Source organism: Vidua macroura, chromosome 10, assembly GCF_024509145.1.
Source record: "Vidua macroura isolate BioBank_ID:100142 chromosome 10, ASM2450914v1, whole genome shotgun sequence".
NCBI lineage: Eukaryota > Metazoa > Chordata > Aves > Passeriformes > Viduidae > Vidua > Vidua macroura.
In genome coordinates this window covers 22311047-22331742 of record NC_071580.1, presented here as the reverse complement: position 1 = coordinate 22331742, position 20696 = coordinate 22311047, and the positions used below count along the sequence as shown (strand labels likewise).

At 37.7% G+C, this 20696-nt stretch overlaps 1 protein-coding gene across 6 annotated transcripts in view; it reads left to right on the top strand.

Annotated features, from left to right (window-relative positions):
• The window catches only part of WDR33 (WD repeat domain 33), a 68735-nt gene that overhangs the window by 27658 nt on the left and 20381 nt on the right, over positions 1–20696 (top strand). Inside the window, exons 8-9 of one of the 6 annotated variants that reach the window (XM_053986331.1) lie at positions 12137–12158; positions 12898–15325. The exons of 2 other annotated variants lie outside the window; for them this stretch is intronic. In XM_053986331.1, the coding sequence (XP_053842306.1) occupies positions 12137–12158; positions 12898–12931 (56 nt within the window). In that variant the 3' untranslated portion in view covers positions 12932–15325. Of the gene's footprint in view, positions 1–1280; positions 1367–8337; positions 9815–12136; positions 12159–12832; positions 15326–20696 lie in introns of those variants that run through there. 3 more of the 6 variants (XM_053986332.1, XM_053986333.1, XM_053986335.1) reach the window with 3 other exon arrangements.

Here is a 20696-nt window from a genome sequence, read left to right as displayed (position 1 = left end):
TAAAAGTTACAAATATTGTACAGAATTTCTTGCTTCATAAATGGAAAGTGTCACACAACATCTATTTCCCTAGCATCTTTCTCTACGCTTTGTTCAGAGTTAAGTAGCATCAGGGACTTGGAGTGGGAATACTTATACCCTTTCCTGAGCTTGTAGCTAATCTCAGTTACTGCTGCTTGTTAGGATGGTGGATATAACCTACATTAGATGGGAAGAATCCCATTTCTTGCTTGAGGCTACTAAAAAGTGTTCAGATATTGTCTGATAACTCAGTGTTATTCCTTATAATGACTTTGAGGACTAAAGTGCATTGGTTTTCTCTGCATAGGAAACTTTATTATAGGTAGGCTTCGTTGCAATAGCCACTTCTCTATGTGTTAGAAGTAAAAATCCTTCTGAGAGTAGAGAAACTACCCTGCTGTATTGACTTAGATCAGCTTTCTATTTGTGAAGTGTTCTGGATTGAACAAAAATTTGGAGTTGAACCACTATGTTGAGGTGATTAAAAGATGGTGATAAGGTGATAGCTTCAGGCTTTTGCTCTGCTTCCTAAAACAATTCCAGGAGAATTAGAGGATATTGAAGACTGCTCTTGGAGTTGGTTGCACCTGATATGCCTAAAAACTGTGGTTCATCATTTTGTGAGTAGTGTACAGCATACTAAGTCTTAGAGTTCTGATTCTTATCTAGAACCAGTGTTTTGAAAATCCTGAAAAATTAATAGTAAATACATAGAATTCTGAAGGAACGGGTAAAAGAGATCACAAGACATGAATCACAGCACTAAGCTATAAAAAAGTTACACTGCACATTTCTGTCAAGGTTTTTCATGAGACAAGAACCAAGAGACACTGTGCAAGAAAGAGATTATTTCAGATACAACTTTGAAATATTTTCATCCCTTAAAATTGTCCTGAAGCTGAAAGTTTTACAGTCACTTACATTGAGCCCAAGGGCAAATTTTACACTAGTATTTGTAACCCATCTATTCTGTTAAGCTTGGAGGAATAATGAGAAACCTCAGTGTTGCCCAGGACACCCAGTTCTCAGTGCTGCTGAAATACAGGATGGTTCCATAAGAACTTCTCTGCACTGCTAGGATTTCTTGCCTCTGGTTCCTTTGTGTGTCTGCTGATTGCAAGGGGTAGATAAATACTGAACTAGGTAAAACCATTTTTTACAGGTTGTTAGTTATAAGTACTTGAGGGATGGGAACTTCATTTCCATCAGTTGTGACTTCACATGGAATTAAAAATAATTGTGCACAATACTCTGTGTAGGGCTCAGGACCCACCTGCAGTGAGAGCCTCTGGTGCACCTGAGAGCTTTGTCCTTCAGCCCTGCTCATGATTGTGGAGGAAGAAAAACATGATCTAAGCAGATTACATGCATAGTAATGATAAAATCCTAAATTACAGAGGCATTTGAATGCTGATGCTAAGTGTTACCAGTCTTCCTTTCTCAGCACAAGTGTGATTGTTGAAAAGGAGGCAGGCCGTGGAGGATGGTGGCCTCTGGGTATCTATTCACCAGTATCTGTCATAGCAAAAGTTCTCAAAAAAAAGATACAGCTGTAATTAGCCTTAAGCTAGTTATATTGGTAACTCATCTCTGATAAAATCTTACATGGATGAATACTTAGAATTGGACACTTCATTAATTAGATTTTTTATGGACTCTTTCTGACGTACCATTTCCTCAGAGAGCACAGATAGAATGAAGCTCTTTTAGAATAAGTGCTGGAAGTCTTCAGAAAATAGAAAAACACAGTTCCTTACTGAAAATAATCTATGTCAGAAACTTTCCTTGCAGGCTTCTTGATAACACTTGTATGAGTTAAACAAAACTCTTTATTTATTTAACTTTTATCTTTTTATATCCTCCTGTTACTGTACTAAAAGCTTTTGTGCATCTAGGTAAGCATAAACTTGGCAAAGCACTTGATATTTTCTTTGCAGCATTTCTATTCTACATACTTAAATTATTTCCTGTTTTTCTTACATTGAGCTCTGAGTGCTATTCTCGGTTTAGTAGTGAGACACTTGGCATCAAGTTTTATCATATGAATGGTACCATAATCTCATATTTGAGATTATGTTTTGCTAGGGACAGCCAGACCCTGGGAGATGGGGAGAGAGCTTGCAAATGTTTTCCCTAAAATACAGTGGTATTTTTTTATGTCTTTCATACCTGCCTGGCATTAACTTCCTCATGAGAAAGCTGATCCTGCTTGTGATACGTTGCATTTTTAGGAAGACACAGTCAAAATTTAAACTGGGAATTTGCTGAAATGGGATTGTATAACAGACCAGGAGAAGAGGGTTAAATAAAAATCCTGAATAAATCTGTGTGAAAGTGGCTAGAAATAAGAAGCATAGGAAATGTGAGGAAAGTGTGGAGGCTGTTTCAGTATGAAAAAACTAACAACAGCTTGTGTAAGGATTGGGAAAAGCTGGTGACAGTGTGAGTGTGGGGATGAGAATGAGGTGTGGTGGAACTTGACAAGTCACAGTGGGCATTTTATGAATAATTTTGGGCAACCTGAGTCACTGGATGAGCCACCAGAGGGGCAGAGGTGTTATGGCTGAGTGGCACACATGGACACAAGTGGGCAGTGCAGAATGTGCCAGGAGTGTATGTATGGTAATCTGTGTGGTAACAGTGCCCCCAATATCTCTTACATTTTGTGTTCTCTGTCGTGGCTTGTAGAGACTCAAACTGATTGAGTAGAGTTAGCAACATGCTCTGTGTTTGTTCCAAAGATGAATATGGAGTGAATCACAGAACAAACTGAGTTGGAGGAGACCCCCAAGAATCATGGAGTTCAACTCTTTAGTCCTGGTCATCCCCAAGATTCACATCATTTGCCCAAGAGTATTGTCCAAACCCTTCTTGAACTCTGTCAGGCTTGGTGCTGTGACCACTTCCTGGAGACTCTGTTCCAGTGCTCAAGCATCCTCTGGGTGAAAAACTTTCCTGGTGTCCGACATAAACCTCTCCTGATAGCTCTAGGTGTTGCCCTGGGTGCTGTCACTGGTCATGAGAGTGAAGAGATCAGTGTCTGCTCCTCCCCTTCCCCCTCACAAGGAGGTTGTAGACTGCAATGTGGTCCCCTCAGTGTCTTCCAGGCTGAACAGATCAAGTGACCTCAGCTGCTCCCCACATGGCTTCCCCTCTAGACCTTTCACAATCCTCATGGCCTCCTTTGAACTCTGTCTGAAACTTCATGTCTTATCTTGTGGTGCCCCAGCCTGCCCCAGCACTCGAGGTCAGAGCAGAGCAGGACAATCCCTCCTTGACTGGCTCCCCAGGCATGCCTGGCCCTCCTGGCTGCCAGGACACCACTGATTCACATTCAGCATGCCATCCATCAGGACTTCCCACAGCTGCTCTCCAGCTCTCATTCCCCAGTCCATGCACACAGCCAGGGTGGCCCTGTCCCAGGTGCAGAACCCAGCACTTGCCCTTGGTAAGGTTCATGTGGTTGGTGATTGCCAACTTGGTGCTGTTTAATGAGAGAAGAATGCCATTGTTCTGACTCCACCCAGGAAAAAGGATCTCTACCACCTGATTAAAATTCATTATCTTGTTTAGTAGTCCCTGTGAAGCTATGGGGACTTTTTTTCTTCTTTTTAAGTTTTGTCACTTTACAGCTCTAAAACTGAAGCATCTAAAGTGGCTCCTCAGATCTAAGGGTAGCTCTGGTTCACTTCAGCTGGGAGTATGGCCAAGGTACATGTGTATGCTTCTGCAGAAAGTAGCTGAGTAGATTAAGCATGTAAGCATGTACTCAAGACTTATTTATAAACTTCAGTGCAAGAACTTTCCAAGGGGCTGATCCTTTTCTCACAGTGAAAATACAAATTGTCACTTAGTTTTGCTACTCACAGATAAGGCTTTTTGTTGAAAACAAAACACTTCTTGAGGAAGACATTTTGATTTTTGCAGTTGAAAGTATAAATGTATCTTCAGGTAAAGTAACTGTTGTGAAGTTTTTATATATTCATATGTTCATTTATAAAGGGAAGGTTTTTAGGGGGAGGTTTTTTTTTTTTAAATTCAAAAGTATTAGGGCTGTTAAGTGTCTTGGCTTCAAAGAAGCACACCTGTAAGTATGACAAATCTTAACTGTACAGGAGAAATCTAAAACTACTCGAAATATATTTATCTTATAAAAAGTTTCACAGACAAGGTTTGACAATTTTTCTATCCCAGACAGTTTTGATTATTATTTGTAATTATTAACTCAGTGGAAACATCTGATATTTCTAGTTCTGCAAAACATTATGTTGATACATTACACAAGCTGTCCAGTTCAATGCATTAGCTAGTTATTATTAATAATATAATTTTATTTTTTCATATATACAATATTTTCTTAATATTTGTCATATTGTGTATGCATTGATTTTGCCCCACTGGATATATGTAGTGAGAGCTACTCCAGGTGTAACTACAGCCACATAGAGAAGTATTTGTATCATTGCAGTTTAATTTGCTGGTGTAGACAAGAACTGCAAGTATTTTACTTATGTTGTCATTGAAGGCAGGAGGTGATCTTCATCTGGTTTTGACCATTTATAGGAATTTTGTCTGAAACTTCCTGCTCAACAAAATTATATATGGCAAGTTCCCTTTAAAAATAAACACGAGCCTGAAAAGCTGAACGTTAACTATAACAGGACTGGAACAGGTGCTTCTTCCAAGTCACAAAGATCTTGGAGGGTAAACTTCAAATTTTCATTCAAAAAAGCTGAGGAATGTGTTAACTTAGCTGCTTAATACTGGGAAGAAAAATAACTTTTAGTAAAAAGCAAACCCAGCTTTCTGTGTGTGCTGGCAGATGTGTGTTTTCTACCTATGTACAGTAGGTCTTTTTCTCTGCCTGTTTGTTTAGAATGATGGAGAGTATAAAAATATTGTAGCTATTGTATTAAAATCTTATATCTTAAACTTCATCACTTAAGAAAAAGATCCTCTAAAGAGAGCCATAATAACCTTATAAATTAGTAGCTGTAATACTGCTGTAATAAATGTAACTATTCTAGTTCTCAAAGGGTAAAATGAAGAGATGAAAAAAATGGAGCTCAGAATCCTATTATTAACAGCATATTGTTATATGCTGGGGAAATCAAGTCTAAATAATTATACAATACTGTTACACTTCAATTTCTCTTTAGAGCTGACTTCCTTCTCTCTTCTCCAGGATAGCCTTATTCAGCTTTATTTTTTGTCTGTTTTAAGATTTAAGGAAGGAGTAGCTCTGATACACATACACAGAATCCTCAGAATTTGGATAGAAAGACCTTAACACAAAGCCTAATGCTTCTTGAGATCTATTTTTCATCAGAGATTGAGGTTCTTTCTGGCTTTATAAATAATCATTGCCCTCAAAGACTAAAAAAAGTCTCAGTGTCGTTTTTGGATTCAGTGAAGAGCTGATATTCCACCCCTCCCTCCAACCTTCTTTGGGAGGTACTTGTCCCAAGCTGTTTGATAGAGTAAAACATTCTCCTTTGAAAAGGAAATTTTCACCATTTTATAATATTTGGAGATATGTAGCACAAATTGATGTAGAGATGGTATTCATGTGTAATTTCCCACTTAAGTGCAAGTTTAATGGGAATCCCCAGAAGTTCAAATGAGTTCAAACTCATTGGTGTTCCAGATATGTTGCCATTATAAAAATAAATATTATAGTAAAGTTAAAAGTTCTAAAAAATAAAGTAGTTTATCTCCATTTCTCATCCAGTGGAAAACACATTTAAAAGGCCATTTTCACTGCAGAGATGATCTCATGTTCAGGGTATTTTTTTTTTTCACCTGTTCTCTTACTAGGGCAGTAGAAGAGTGTGAGAGCTTTGCTTAATTCTAGGGTAGTGCAGTCTCTGTCCTTGGAGGTTTTCAGACTGAACCTGGATAAATCCCTGAGTAACCTGCTCTGACTTCATAGCTTTGAGCAGCAGATTGAACAAGAGACTTTTGAGATTTCTTCCAGCCTGACTTACCCAGTGCTTCTGGGGTACTGAATTGTACTGAATTTCCCTGTTTTGCCAAAGCCAGCAAAAATCCTACTAATGTAAGATTCAGCTGTCCACCAGCACATGTGACATAAGGGACTGATCTTGAAAAAAATCAAAATTTCTATATTTTTTTTTTAGTTTCTTTTTCTAGCAGCTTTTAACATGCTTGAGGAAATGCACATTATTTAGACTGGAAAGGTTTCACGTTCAGTGGGTCTTTTTTCAGAGATGCTAGATGTTTGATCATTCCCTAGGAACTAATAGTATGGTAATCACTGAAGTTTCAGAACTTCCTGTGTCCAGCAAACATTAAAACTTTGTTGTCAATAAGGTGGATGGTGTGATGGTGTGCTGTCAGCATCTTTAAAGCTTCTGCTGATGTAGTGAGGTAAACAAATACCTACAGATATATATACATACACACACACACACTAAATATGTGTAATTGTTATATTTGCATATATATTTTTATATAAACATCTGTAATGGTCCCAGTGGCACATTTTATCACCTTAATACTTGTTTGCTGCTTTCTTCTGTGTGTCAAAATGATGCAGGCTTGAAAAAGACTTTGCAGGTTGTGATGTAAAGCTGTAAAATCCATGCACTGTTAAGTTGAAAGTGTTTGCTTTAAAAAATAAGAAGAAAAAAGTGATTTAGGTAGATGCTTTACTCCGTGGAGTAGGGCAGCCTAGATTTGTCTCTGTGCATTAGTGTTCCTGAAGCTGCATTTCTCTAGATCACATTCCCAGCTTCTCCAAAGACTCCCTAAGTAGACCTGCTGTGTTTACAGAAATAGTCCTTTACATCCAGGTGAAATGAGTGTTAGATAATTTTTTTTCTTATTTTTTTTCAAGTAAGAGCTGATCTACAAAGTATATTTCACTGTTCATTCCCACACCTGTTCCAGGTCTTGACTGTAATGTCTAAACCAAAATTATTTAATTTCTGAGTTTAAGCATTTTAACAGAGGGCTGCACATTACTAAATATTGAGACTGCAGTTATCTTAAAATTAAAAAAATAAATTTTAGAAGTTGCTTTGTCTTAAAACATGAAAAGTGCAGGCCAGATTTATCTTGGTGTTTTTACTACATCTGAGTTTAGAAAGGAGTAACCACACATTTCAAAACTTGCAGACAAAATTTTCCCATTTGAATTGTAATTAATAGAGAACAAGGTAGAGTTGCACATGGGAAATACAGTCTGGACAGCTTTAAAGCCTGTTTCTGTATAGCTTAGGTACTTTTCAGTTGTTAGCAATTTATCTCTGTTTTTTAAGGATTTATTGAGTCTGTAGCTTGATAGAGTGCTGGGTGTTACTGCTTGCTGTTCATGCCTGGTCAAGAAGAATCCTGCCTTTTCTTTGTCTGCCTTCTGTTCTTTTTACCCATGCATAATTCATAGGCAGAAATAGTGGTTTTAATTAGACCAGCTGATACAGTGAGAGAAAAGAGTAGGGTTTTGTTGTTTGGGTTTTTTTTGGTTTTTTTAAGGCTACACCAGCCCTTCTTAAGGATGCAGAAACTTGCTTATTTTAGGTCAGCTGATGTAGTTGGATAATAAGATGCATTTTCCCTGCAGATCTTGCTTTAAGCCCTGAAATCTTCAACCAACAACTCTTTGTTGCTTCCCTAGCAGGGACTCACCTACTTAAAATTACTGTAAGAGGTTTTTCCTATTTAACAATACATACACTCTCAAAAGCATTACCCTCTTGGCTGCTTTGCTAAATTTAGTCCTTAGGAATATTATATTCATTAATAATATTGATGAATATTGATTACTCTTGATTGCCCTTCTCCTTTTGGAAGTCCCTGTTCTCCAGAGACTTAGAAGTGAGCACATGGTATTACAATTACAAATGTAAAAAGCTAAATTCAACGAGACAGGTTTTTTTATTACATTTAATTACTCTGCAGTTATTCTTTGGGCAAAGGTAGGTTCTTTGTTTCACACTACTCCTAGTTTGTCAGGAATATCCCTTGCTCCTAAAGGAATGGAGGAAGAAAAGCTCATTCCAATCACCTACACAAGCAGGTTGGAGGTGTCGTCTCTGTAGTACATATTGCATTTGCAGCACTTCTAAACAGGGCTTTTCTAAAAATGCAATCAGGAATTTCTGTGCTTGTATTAATTTAAAATTCCTGTGCTCACATAAAACTGGAGCTTTAAATAGCAGGTGCATTGCTGCCAGTCATGTTTGGAGGGATGCAGATACCCCTTCCTGGCTGGAAAACATGTGTTGCTTGCTCACAGGCTTTGCACACACTGCCTGATGCTCTCCCCTGCCATTTTTTTTCCCTGCATCACAGAATTCCTCAAGGATTATCCAGTCTTTGTCCCAGAGAGCACTTAGTGTGGGTGTTTCAGTCTGCAGTTTCACCACAAGGATGTCTGTTCCTAGTAAGCTTGGTTAGAAATACTGACAATTAATCTGCAGTGGTTGAAGCTGCTTTATTTCCTGCACAGCTCTGTCATCTCAGGTATCATCACTTCCACCGGTGTAGCAAATGACAGTAATTCACTGAAATTCAAAGCAAGTTCAGAGTCATGGGGGTTTATTCCACAAAAGTGGCTTACTAGGTATTGCATGAGTTGTTTTTAACCCGTTGCACAATATTTATTTATCAAATTAATGACTTGTTCCAACAGAATGTTGGTATTTGAATAAGTTTTTTTAAAACCTTTTTGTAAGATGGAATAATTTACTTGGTAATTAAGTTTACTTACTTCAAGTTATTTTGCAAGTAAGGAATAGTCATGAGGCAGTTTTTCTGAGAAATACTTAGCAGCAGCAATTATCACAAGTAACTAACAAGCAGAGTTTGTTATTGGTATATGAAAGGGAAGAGTGTGGGGAATTTAAATTAGAATTTAATTTGACATAAAGTGCCATATTAAAAAACTTAGAAATTAATGTTGCATTTTTTAGACATGAAGAGTATTAGAATGTTTTTCCTGATGTATCTACTCCTTGCAGTCCTTGCACAGGAAGGACTCAAGCTTAGGAGTGAGGAGGTAATTAATTTTTCAGTTTGTTACTGTCCATGGCTCTTGGATTGCAGTTACTGTGGACTGAACATCTGCAGGGCTGGGAATGGTCACCCAGCTGCTTCAGGTGATGTGTTCTGCTCACCAGATGTTTTATCCTAATTCTAGTTCAAATCAGCCTGAACAAATTACCTGGTAGTGAAAAATGATAAATTGCACTAATAATTCTAAAAATCTATCCCAGTTAAAAAAAAAATTAATTCACAGAGGAGCAGAAAAGTCTTCCTAAAACCTCTTGATAGATACTCAGGCTGTATAACTTCTATATAACAAAAACTTCTGTGAAGGTGTACTCATTTGTGCATGATGGCAGGAATATTTACTGCTTTGCCATGGAATGTGTGTCATGCAGACTGCAGAACTCAATCCCCAGTGCTTTCTGTGTGAGGAGCAGTGATCCAAGGTACAGCCTCTGCTGCTGTCTCAGGGAGATCAGGGCTCTGCTGCTGCTGGAGTGCTCCCAGCCCAGTCTCCAGCAGATGAAACTCCTGTTTCTAGGCTCAGGTGTTGCCCAGCCTGCTGCACCTCTCCCCAGTGCAGTGCTTCTTGCAGCTGGTCACCTGCATGGCACACTGACTCTTGTAAAACTGCATCTTGCTAGCAGCAGATAATTCACATGGGAGTGTGTATTCCAAAAACAGACCAGCCTAATGGAGGTGTATTCTGTGTACTAAAACAATAACTGTATTTTATTTGCACTGAAAATAAACTGTTGACATGGGATTATACCTGTTAAAGCTTCTTTTTTGTTTTTGGTTAACTTTTTAAGGTTAAAAATGCACTTTACTCCCCAATACAGAGTTGCTGTCTTAACAGAAATATTAAAAAATCAAAATGTAAATTTGGCAGCACTTGCATCATTTGGCCAACAAATATATTTGGTTTTTCTCAGTTTCCTCAGTGGATTACTTCAGTAGCAATGACATGGTCTTACCTAGTGTTTCTTAAACAGAAATTATACCATCTTCTCTCATGACAGTCATCTTTCTTTGGTCTTATGCTTATGAGACTGTGTATGGAAATTTATCTGTGCAAGTGAAGAGATGACTCTTTTTTCTGCCTCTCCCACAGCACTGATTCACTTAATCAGTAATTTTATTTTACCGAAGATTTCTAAAGTCCAACTTCCTAGAAGATAAATCCTGCATTTTCACATTCCTCAGCTTAGCTACAGACATCACACACAGCACTGTAAAAGGTGTTTTATTGGAAGAGCACACATCAGTTCCACTCCAGGCCTGGAGAGCAGCCTCATCCTGGCCATGACCTCATTATTTTTGTGCTTAACCTACTTCCTTCCTTCTGCCTGTTATTTTCCATCTTCCCAAGAGCACTTGCTTTTTAGCTGTCTCCTGTCTCTGGAGCTTCATACATGGACCCAGTTGATTGTGGTTATGGGAACTGGTTGGTATATTTCTGAGACTGGAAAGATATTTTCTATTTTCTTCCTTTCTGTGTGTGTAAGATGAAAAATTTAAAAAGTTGCTACAGAAAGCACTGAGAGAAATCTAAAGATTCCTTAGGAAAAAGCTTCTTTCTGAACCACATCATCCCAGTAAACACTTGTTCTTTTTTGCCTTTAATTTTAAATTTATCATATAGTTGATGTTTTCTTTTGGTGGTTTGAGCCACATTTTTTACACAGTTGCAGATGATTTGGAGTTTAGCAGGTATCTTTTGTGATGCTGGTTTTGTATAATAAATGGTCCAAAATCCAGGCCAAAAAAGCCCCATAGATAACTTGTTAATATTATCAACTTGTATTTCCAGAATGGTGATAATTAAAATCTCTGATATTAATATTCCTCCTGTTGTGCTCATCCCCTATCGAAGAAGACTGAGTTAAAATTCTGCAGGCAAGATCATTGTTTCAGAAAAACTGAAAAGTTTCTTTTTTCTCAGTGTTGCTGGAGAGATGGTCAAGCTTCTTTTTTTGCACTTACAAATAGATGGGCATTCTCTGTTTTGGCAGTTATTTTGTCCATGTCATTTGACTTTTTTATGTATTCTCTAGAATTTTAGCTCTATGTATTGTCTAGAACTTTCTATTAATTTCTTGAAGCTTTTTTAAAGCTCTACAATAGCTTTAGTTCAAAAAGTACTTCAGACTAACTTATTTTTCCTCTGAGTGTAAGATTTTTGACTAACAAAATTTCTCTTTAAGTATTTGGAAAATTTTCATTTTGAAATATTAGACAATGTATCTGGTGCTAACATGAAGGGGTGTCAATAACAGCCAGGAGCTGTTGATGCAGCACAGAAATTGAATATTTTTCTGCCTCTGAGGAGTAATTTTCCTGTTCTAATCAACATTTTTTTCCTGTGGAAGTTCTGATTACTTCATGAGAACATAACACTGCAGTTACAGTTGCAGTAGGCTTTTAGGATTCTTTCCTGCCAAATTCTGCATCATTTCTTTATCTTATTTTGGGACTTTGTAACATGCTGCTGGCTACATGTCCCTGTAGACTCACATACAAATTCAGTTAGAACCTGCATCACAGAAGGGAACCATATTCATGTCTTGGCTGATATTTTTAGTCCTTTGAGGCCGGCAGTGAAAAAATCTAACTGGTAGTGACTTCCAGAAGCACAGAAGTGTTGGAAGAAGTATTTAGTCTATCCATAGCCTGATGTGGTGGGATGTGTTTGATTCCTGTATCCTCTGTTCTGGTCTTGAAAGAACAGTCTCTAATATGTTGTCACAGGAAACCTGTGTCACACCTATTTTTTTTTTTTTACATTAAGAAGTAGCAGCAACAGTTTTTTCCCCCTGTACTTTAAAAATCACATCTCTCTTGTTTTGTTCACATCTGCCTGTGAACACAATGAATGAATCTGAGGACGGGATTTTCCACAAATTGTTGCCAGCACTTTTGTTTGGAAACCCACTTAAACTGGTGATAGTCCCTTTGCCTTTCTTCTCATGCCCATATATGTTATCTTTACATGTTCTCCATACTTCTTCCCCCTGGTTTTGATTTATCTGAGTTACTTAAGTATTATTTGGATTATTTTATCCCATTTCTTCCTGTTGACATCTCTCCCTTTCTTTGTTAGGTCTTATTGCACAAAATCCCTGGTAAGTTTTGAAAATCATATTTTTCCCTGTCTTTCTGTTCAGTCACATGTGAAGAGCTTTGTTTTAAATCCATTCATGTGCTTGTAGAATTTAAAATTATACATGGGGATGCACAGAATTTTAGACAGCTTCATAGATATTTGTACAGCCACACTGCAAAACAGTTATTTAATAAGGGACCTCTTTTTAGAATTGAAACAAAAATAAAAGATATTTGCATTTCTCTACTTAGGAGCTGCAGTGTTATTTTTAAATCTAAAAGAGGAAAATATTTTCTTAAATTTCAGGATTATTAGGTGGCAAGAAAGAGAGGACTGGGAGTGTGGTGGCGATAGAGGAAAGTCAGGAAAATAAGAGGAAATGAGAGCACTGATGGTGCAGAAATTTAAAGTAAGGCAGAAAATGTTCCTTGTTTCTGTCTCTTCACCTGACCTCATCTCTGCTGCTTAAAATTTCAAACAAAGGGTTTCTCTCTCTTAGGTGTCTGTAACATTATTCAAATCATTGTTTGTCTCCTGCATTACTATTACACTTTTTCACTGAGATTGTTATTTTTTAAAATTTTGCTGTGTTTTTTTCTCATTATCCCCAAAATCACAGGTAAATTAAACATGCCTGTATAGTAGTATGATATTACATATGGTAATTACATGCGAGATTTTTTTCTGTTTCAGTTCATGTATTCTGTTCATTAGGTGAGTTTCTGTCCCTGTAATTTTTCAGCCCTTTTGCATTTCAGCTGCTTGAAAATTGGCCCTTTCTGCTTGAGATGAGAATTCTATCTGCTCAGAAAGGGCAGTGCTTTGAAACTCAGTGCTCTGCTTTCTGCCAGCAGTTTATTTCAGTGGACCTGCTGCTTCCCAGTTTGCTCAGCCTTGGTGGCATTGCAAAATGCAAAGAGCAAATTGAATGGCCTCTGTCTTCATATCCCTTCTTGGATCTTTTACACTTGCTAATTGGATTATTGACTGACACAGATCTTTTCCTGCAGTCTGTATAATAATCTTTCTGCCTGCCCCCTTACCTCACCCCGGGCCTGCTGCTGTTCATGTACTACTGGGAGTATTGTCAGTCACGCACTTTTTGCCCTACAACCAAAGAAAATAGTTTTCCCAGCTTCTGTTTACCTAAACTCAGTATTTCTTTGCTTGACATTACAGTGGGCTCATAATTATGAGATGTTTTGTAATGGTAAACTGACTGTCAGAAATAGCTTACATGTATTTTTTGGCTGGCAAGAAGAAAAATAGCTTTCCTGCAAAAGTGCTGTCCCTTAAAGTGAGCACCTGGCTGGACAAGTGTTCATCTGGGCCTGCCCAGATATCATGGCTGTCTTTAAAAGTAATTTACTTGACTGACAGTTGAGAGTTCTTCTCTCAAAGGGATGTTAAAAAGGTAGGAAGCTGCCCTGTCATCTTAACCATGAAAACACATAGAAAGCTGTTCTTCCAGTTAAAGAATATCAAGTTAACTGAAAGATCTTGGTAATCCTTCTGTGTTGGGTGTTTTTATTAAAAGATTCTGGGTTCACTTGCCAGTAAGGTTATATCAAGAGAAGACTTCTTGTAACTTCTTTTACTGAGATCCACAAATACTTTTCTTAGTTTTTTGCAGCTTGCTGAGAGAATTCTCTGGTTGTGTGGCCACACGGGGGTTTGAAGCTTGAATTAACCTCTAAAGTAGGTATTTGGGCTGTTTTTTTCTCTTGCAACAGCCATACTCACCAGCAGAAATGAGCATCCAGCAGGACGTTAAAGGAAATAATTACTGGAAATTATTACTAATGGTTACTCTTAGCTTTTCTGGGAGTCGTCGTTCTCTTCCCAGAGCTGGGAGCTAAGTATTCTGATTTTACCACTTAGAACCTCGACCAAAATTTTGGCCAAAGCAGGGAGCTAGAGGCAAGGAGGTACTAAACTCTGCAGAGTCTGCCCTGACTTCCTTTCCCCTCTCTTAACTAAATTGCCAGGCTGAATTTTATGATGCAAAGTTTCTTTAGTAACTTCAAGTTAATTTCAAAATAATTTCAAATAATTTCAAAATATAAATTGATCCTGTGCTTTTGACATTCCTTCTTTGCATTACTTTCTGTGTTTTCAGTAAAACTATCAAACTTTAAGTGTCACAAACTGTCACAGTGTCACAAACTTTTTGTGACACTTAAAGGTGTCACACAAGGTGGAACAGGCAAAAGCTTGGCAGAAGAGCACCTCTGGAAAGGTGGGGATTTTGACTCCCTGTTGGCAGGAAGTAACCACACCAAATCACCATTTTCAGCAATTAGTGACCAGAACTAGTTTCTCAGTCTCTGTTTAGAAAACCCCACTGAAGCTGCTCTAGGTTCAGTTCATCTTAAAATCCCATCAGTTCCTGGAAGCTTGGCTTCAGGCACCAGTTTGTAACTCATGCCTCACTTTGTTCTTGATTCATAAAATACAAGTGTGTGTTCTGACTGTTCAGTAGTTACTTTGACAAACTGTCACTGTGAGGCTTATTATTTGATAAATTATTTAATATTTAATAAAATTCATTTTTTCTGGTTTGGCTTTTATTAAGTTGATGGTACAGGCTATAGGCAGACTCCAAAAAACTTGTTTGGTCCATTTTTGGAGGACTTGACTGGGAGCGTTTTCATGCGAAAAATATTTTGGTCTATTTTTACAAAACAATATGCTGCCCAGCAATTTGATTCTGTACCCAGATATGAGGCCACAAAGCTGTTGAAACTGCAGACTCGTGATTGACAAAATGGAATTTCTCATCTGTCAAGTTCATGCTTTTTCTACCCTTGAAGGAGCAGTGTTGTTCCACTCGGGCACAGCTGTACTCACCCCTGTTCTGTTTTCCCCTGTTCTTGCCATGCTGTGTTGGGTGAGCTCAGTCCTGTCTGGGGGCTCCAGACACTCAACACTCCTTGGAGGCAGTGCAGGCTTTCCCAGATCCAGTGACTAGTGCCAGGTACTCTAAGGAAGGTGCCAGAAAACAAGCAGTAGAAAACTGTGGGACACTCTTCCTGAGGGACGTGGGGGTTTGGCTCCTGTCAGATGTTGATGTTATGAAGCATGAGAGATTTTCTTACAACTGCTGTTCGTTTTTTAATGTTTCTTGTACGATATTTTTCTTATCGTTAAATGTAAATGCCCTTGTAAATAAATATTTTCTGTCAATGAAAAGCAAGTGTGTTGCTGCTTTCAAAGTAGGCTGGCTAATTTTTTAAGAGAAAAGAACATCTAGTCCCAGCTACTTTACAGGTAATGTAACCAACAAAAAAAAAAAAAAGAAAAAAATTGGTTCCACCTTTTGCAACTAAAAAAAAACCCCTTTTAATTCTCTGATAAGTACATGCAAAGAAATCATAAGTAATATGCAGTGAGAATTTTAGTAGATAACTGTGCCTGAGTGCAAAGTAGAATCCAATCTGTTTTCATAAATAATTTAACTGTGAGGAAAACCTGTCTTGGTCCTTGAATTCAGCTGCATTATTGCTAAGCACTCGCATTTCTATTTGGAATAAGAAGGTGTTGGAAGTTTTGATGTGTTATATCTTCTCTTTTGACACTTTCTGCCCTTTTTTCCCCTGTAATTTCTTCTGAGCTAGCTCTGAGCTTTCTGATAGGGTTTTTTTTTTAAGATCAGTAGTGACTTTTTAAGTAGAAATAATGACTGCTATTTTGCACTAAAGCATTGTTCTGCATCTAAAGCATCATCACATAGGTGATCTCTGTGACAGAGTTGCTCTTAATGCTATAAATAGGGGATTAAGTGCATAAAATTGCTGGTAAGTTAAAATATCTGGATGCTGATTAAGCAAAATTAGTGACATTTTAGTAATATTTTTACATGCTAAAATAACTTAGTGTTGCTAATTATCTGTGGTCAATCTAGATGTGACTTAACTGTATCTTATGGTTAGAAATAATGAAACATATTTAATTATTTTTTTTTGGTGTTGTTCTCACAAAGAGAATGTTAAACAGCTCTTGACATGTTGCAGATGCTGGTCTCAGTCAGACTTGTTTTGTCCTGATATGTTTTACAGCATAAGTAACCTGATTAGGTGTAGGTAGTGATAAAGCCCAAAAATAGCTTCAGGAATTATAAAAAAGAAAATATATCTAAAAGGGAAGGTGTCTTTAGTGTGTTTGTAAACTCTAGCATGAACATACTCAATGATTAAAAAACATGGACCTGACACCACAGATCTAAACTAGCAAGCATCTTCAGCTCTGTGATTTTTGGTTCTGTTCAAAACAATTCATTTCAGCTTTGGGAGCTGATCAGCTTCAGTGAGTTGAAGAATTTAAACAATCCCTCTAAGTTTAATATGTGGGCACCTAAAAACTTAACCCTTCTTGACCAGTTCCCAGGTACACTGGAACTCAGCTGCTTGTCTTCCCCTTGCTATAAGCAAGTCCTTACAGAAGATACTGTCATTGAATTTCCACAGGTGTAAAGAATTCACTTCACTGGTAATTACATGTTACGTATCAACTTTTATTCATTATTCTTACAGTGCATTTACCATTACCAAGCCATGCAAACACACAATTAGCATTAAATTTAAAATTTTTTTGCGAGTTCATTAGAGTTTTGTAGAATTCAAACTGTTCACAGTTTGGGATGAACACATACAAATTCTAAACTCTTTTATGGAAACACTGATTACCTGTTCTGGGTAATCTTGGGGAAAGTAATTTGTTTACCCACACCTGTTTCATTAGTGTTTCGTGATTATTATTGTTTCTTAACCTCCTGATTTCACAGATGATACACTGTTCTGTTACCAGAGCTTTTGTCTGGGAAGAAATTATGATTATAGAAGTGTAAAAAAAGAAAATTATTTGTAATTTTTAAACAAATACGAATTATGTCCCTTTCAGTTGCTGAATTAGTGGAATACTAAGGATCTAGAAGACATCCCCTGTAGGTAGATTAAAACTAGCAGTCTCTCTGCTGTTGCTCTAGAAAACAAGTTTAATAAACTAGAAGAGAGCTAGACTGAGAAAAGAAAGGACAGTAAAACTTGTGTTTGTGGTACAGAAGTCTGAAAGTAGGGTGGGAGGCATTATTCTTAATCCAGTGAAGACGGAAAGGAGCTTTTCCCTTAATTTACTATGCACCAACCTCCCACATGATGCTAAAAAGCACAGGCTGGCTGTGTAGGGGGAGAGTTTCTATGGTATTCATTCTTGGAGTGGAGAAGAGGAAGTGCAGGAGATCCCAGGACAGTTCACATAAGTCGATAGGGCAAAGAACACTGAATGACTGGAATTAAATCTAAACCTGCCCTTACTGCTGAGGTGATCAGTGGGACTAAAGCAGTACCCAGGTTCTTTTAGGTGTGGGGTGTTCAGTTCCTCAGTGAGCTGTACATGGAACAGGGAATTTCTGGGGAGTGGGTAACTGCCACATGACATTTCAAAAGCCTTTTATAAAAATGGGACAGAACAATGGCAGAATAATCCAATTTGCCTAATAGCCTGGAAGCAAATAGTAAATTCTAATGGAATTGTGTCGAAAACTTAGAATTCCTTTCTGCTAACATTGTTTCCATTATCTTTGACTTACACGTTTCTGTCCCTTCTTCCTTGCCCTCTCTTTTTTGGGGATGGAGAACCTTAGCTTGGTTTTTGTAAGATCTAATGCTGTTCAGTAGTTACTTTGACATAAACTGTCAGTGTGATGCTTCAAATTATTTGATATTCTAATCAAATTAATTTTTTCTGGTTTGGCTTTTTCTAAGGTGATGGTACAGGCTATAGGCAGACTCCAAAACACTTGTTTGGTTCATGTTTGGAGGACTTCTTTGCATATCCCTTGGAATAATCCTGTGCCAAGGCCCTGTTCTCTGAGGGGTGTGGTGTTGTTTTGGGGACACAGAGAACAGGAAGGTCAATGTCATTGTGTGGTGACAAAAAAAGCTTTGATCTAACCAGGCTGGGTGGAGGATACACAACTGTTTACTCCCCTTTTAGAATAGCATTAAAAAAAATCCAAACAAATAGAATTCTAAATTACAAACAGCATCATTGCAGTTAAATCATTGTTAATTCTTTAAAATATAAAAAATTATAAATATAAAGTTATAAATATAAAGTTATAAAATATAAAAGTTATAAATACCCATTTTCTTTGGAATGTGGGTGTTAAATGTGAAGATGCCTTAAGACTGGCATCTTAGTGTGTGTGTCTACAGTCATATAATTGCTGAGAAGGATCTAGAAATTTTCCAATATCATCTATATAAAATTGTCTTTGAATTTATGTGCATTCAGAATGGGGCACATCCCATGGGGAAAGAATATAAAACAGAAAAGTTAAGCTACAGCAATAAACCTGATGTATCTATAACTGCTATACACAGTTGCATTATGAAATGTATGGATATTTTATAAACTGTAATAGAGACAATAGAGACAATAATTCAAACCAGTTTTTTTACACTGTAAGCTATGTTCAGAAAATCCTAAATGCAGAAATTAGTGTGAGGTGGGGAAAAAAATCATGTCCTTATAATATGTGTACTTTTCAGACATCTGACATACTTGATTTGTCAAATACCATTACACATAATCTTATTACATCTTGTTATGTCTTTCACTAGCCAGTATTTCTGTTCAGTGTCTTCTAAAGAACAGCCCTTCAAAGGTATTGGCTAGAAGTACTAACAATCAGTATTTTAATTAAGAAGACTGTGACTAAGGGCACTCAAAGCATTCATTATGCATGTGAAAGGTAATAGTAACGAACTGCATTTGTATCTGAGCTTTTCAAAGGTACTACATGTGCCTGCATTTGTTTTTCTGTAAATTTTTTAAATGGTTGGAAAAAGTTGTAGTAAGTAAAACCAACAAGTGTTTGTATATAGGTTTAGGCTCAGACTTTCACTCATGATTTTGGATTACTTGAGCTTCTCAAAAATATTTTCCTTCACTCTTTCATTTTGGTTGATTTATGGGCCTTCTATTGCCACAACTCCTACACAATTCACACATTTCAATTCATTTATCCATAAAGCATCCCTACAAGACAGGGAGTTGATAATAAGGTCCATGCAAAGGAGAAGGAGTTGTTCAGAGAGGAATTCTCACCCTGGAGCTCTGAGCAGAGGGGCAGATATGTGTATGTGACTGTTGAAATTACTGAGCAAAAGCTGTTGTCAGCAAACAGGGAATTAAACTGCAGAGATTTGCATGAATTAAGTTTTTCTGAGCTTGGTATCTGGGGACAAGGGGGTTTTGTACCAGAGGAGAGGCTGATTCTCAACACTAAGAACTGAAAACAACTGTGAAATAAAATCTGTGAGGTCGCTTTTTCTCTGGAATGTTATTTTAAATGTATTTTCTGCATCATGTGTCTCATTACAGATAATAGTGTGCCCATCTCTCAGCAGAAAGAAGGAAAAGCAATATACAATGTCAATTGCTTCAATTTTAAAAGAAATTAAGAAAGGTCTGATTAGATTATGCTATTCAGTTATTTTGGTTATGTAAATGTTCTGAGTTAGTTTGTCCCTTGTGAATAGTTTATTTAAAGCGCAGTTGTTGTAGGGAAAATTTTATTTTCTCTTGAGAAAGCTTCATTGCATTAAGAACCTAAAGCTAACTGTGTGATGATACCATTTCTGCAGAGCTGGGGCTGAGATGGCTCTGTGGAGAGCAGGATCCATCACTGGTTAGATTTCAAAGGAGGGTCCCAGCTTTCCCCTCTGCTGCCATAATCCAGAGTGCACTGGTTGAAAGAATGCTCTCTGCAGGAAATGCCAGTTACCTGTTTAATCATAGAAAGATTATAACAATTATGTTTTTAAATATTAAAAGTTTCTTCTGATCCCCATGGACAGTATTAATGTGCTGATAGCCAAAAGCCTTTTGATAAGTACCCAATGGTTTATTATCCACCCTGGTTACAAGTTCTGAGTGTCCTGGCATGTTCTCCTGCCTCTCAGCTCTGGGCCCATCCCAGAAGCCTGTCAGCCCATGCTGTCTGTCACTGCCTCTCCCTTCTGAAGGCTTTGAAAGGGTGGGTGCTTCAATTGCTCTGTTTCAGATTGCCCATTCTAAACTTTATCTTTGTCAGGGTACATCTTTGTGTTTGGGCTGGCTTAACTCAAGAAGAGCCTAAAGCAGGGCCTTGCACAGGATGAGCTGTCACCCAGAGATGGCCTTTCACCAGCATCACTTGTTTTCTGGATGCAATATTTTCCATTAAGCATAGTTAGCCCTATGTTTTCCTGTGCTTTTCCATTGCTAGTTGTCTGTTTCAGGAGCAGCAGTGCCAATGTCACTTCAGTCCATGCAGGTTTTTTATTTCATATCTATGATGGTACTCAAGCATTCTAGTCTGAACACATTTTCATATGATTCAACCAAGTATTAACTTTAATGGGGTGTTTTTCTATAAGGGTCTTGAATTAAAATCTCTCTTTCTCTGGGGACTGCATGATGGCAGCTACCTACAGAATATCCTTAGCTGGAAATCTGCAAGCATGGATTCCCCTCCCCTGTGGAGGGAGGAGCATTTTATCCCTTACTCCTG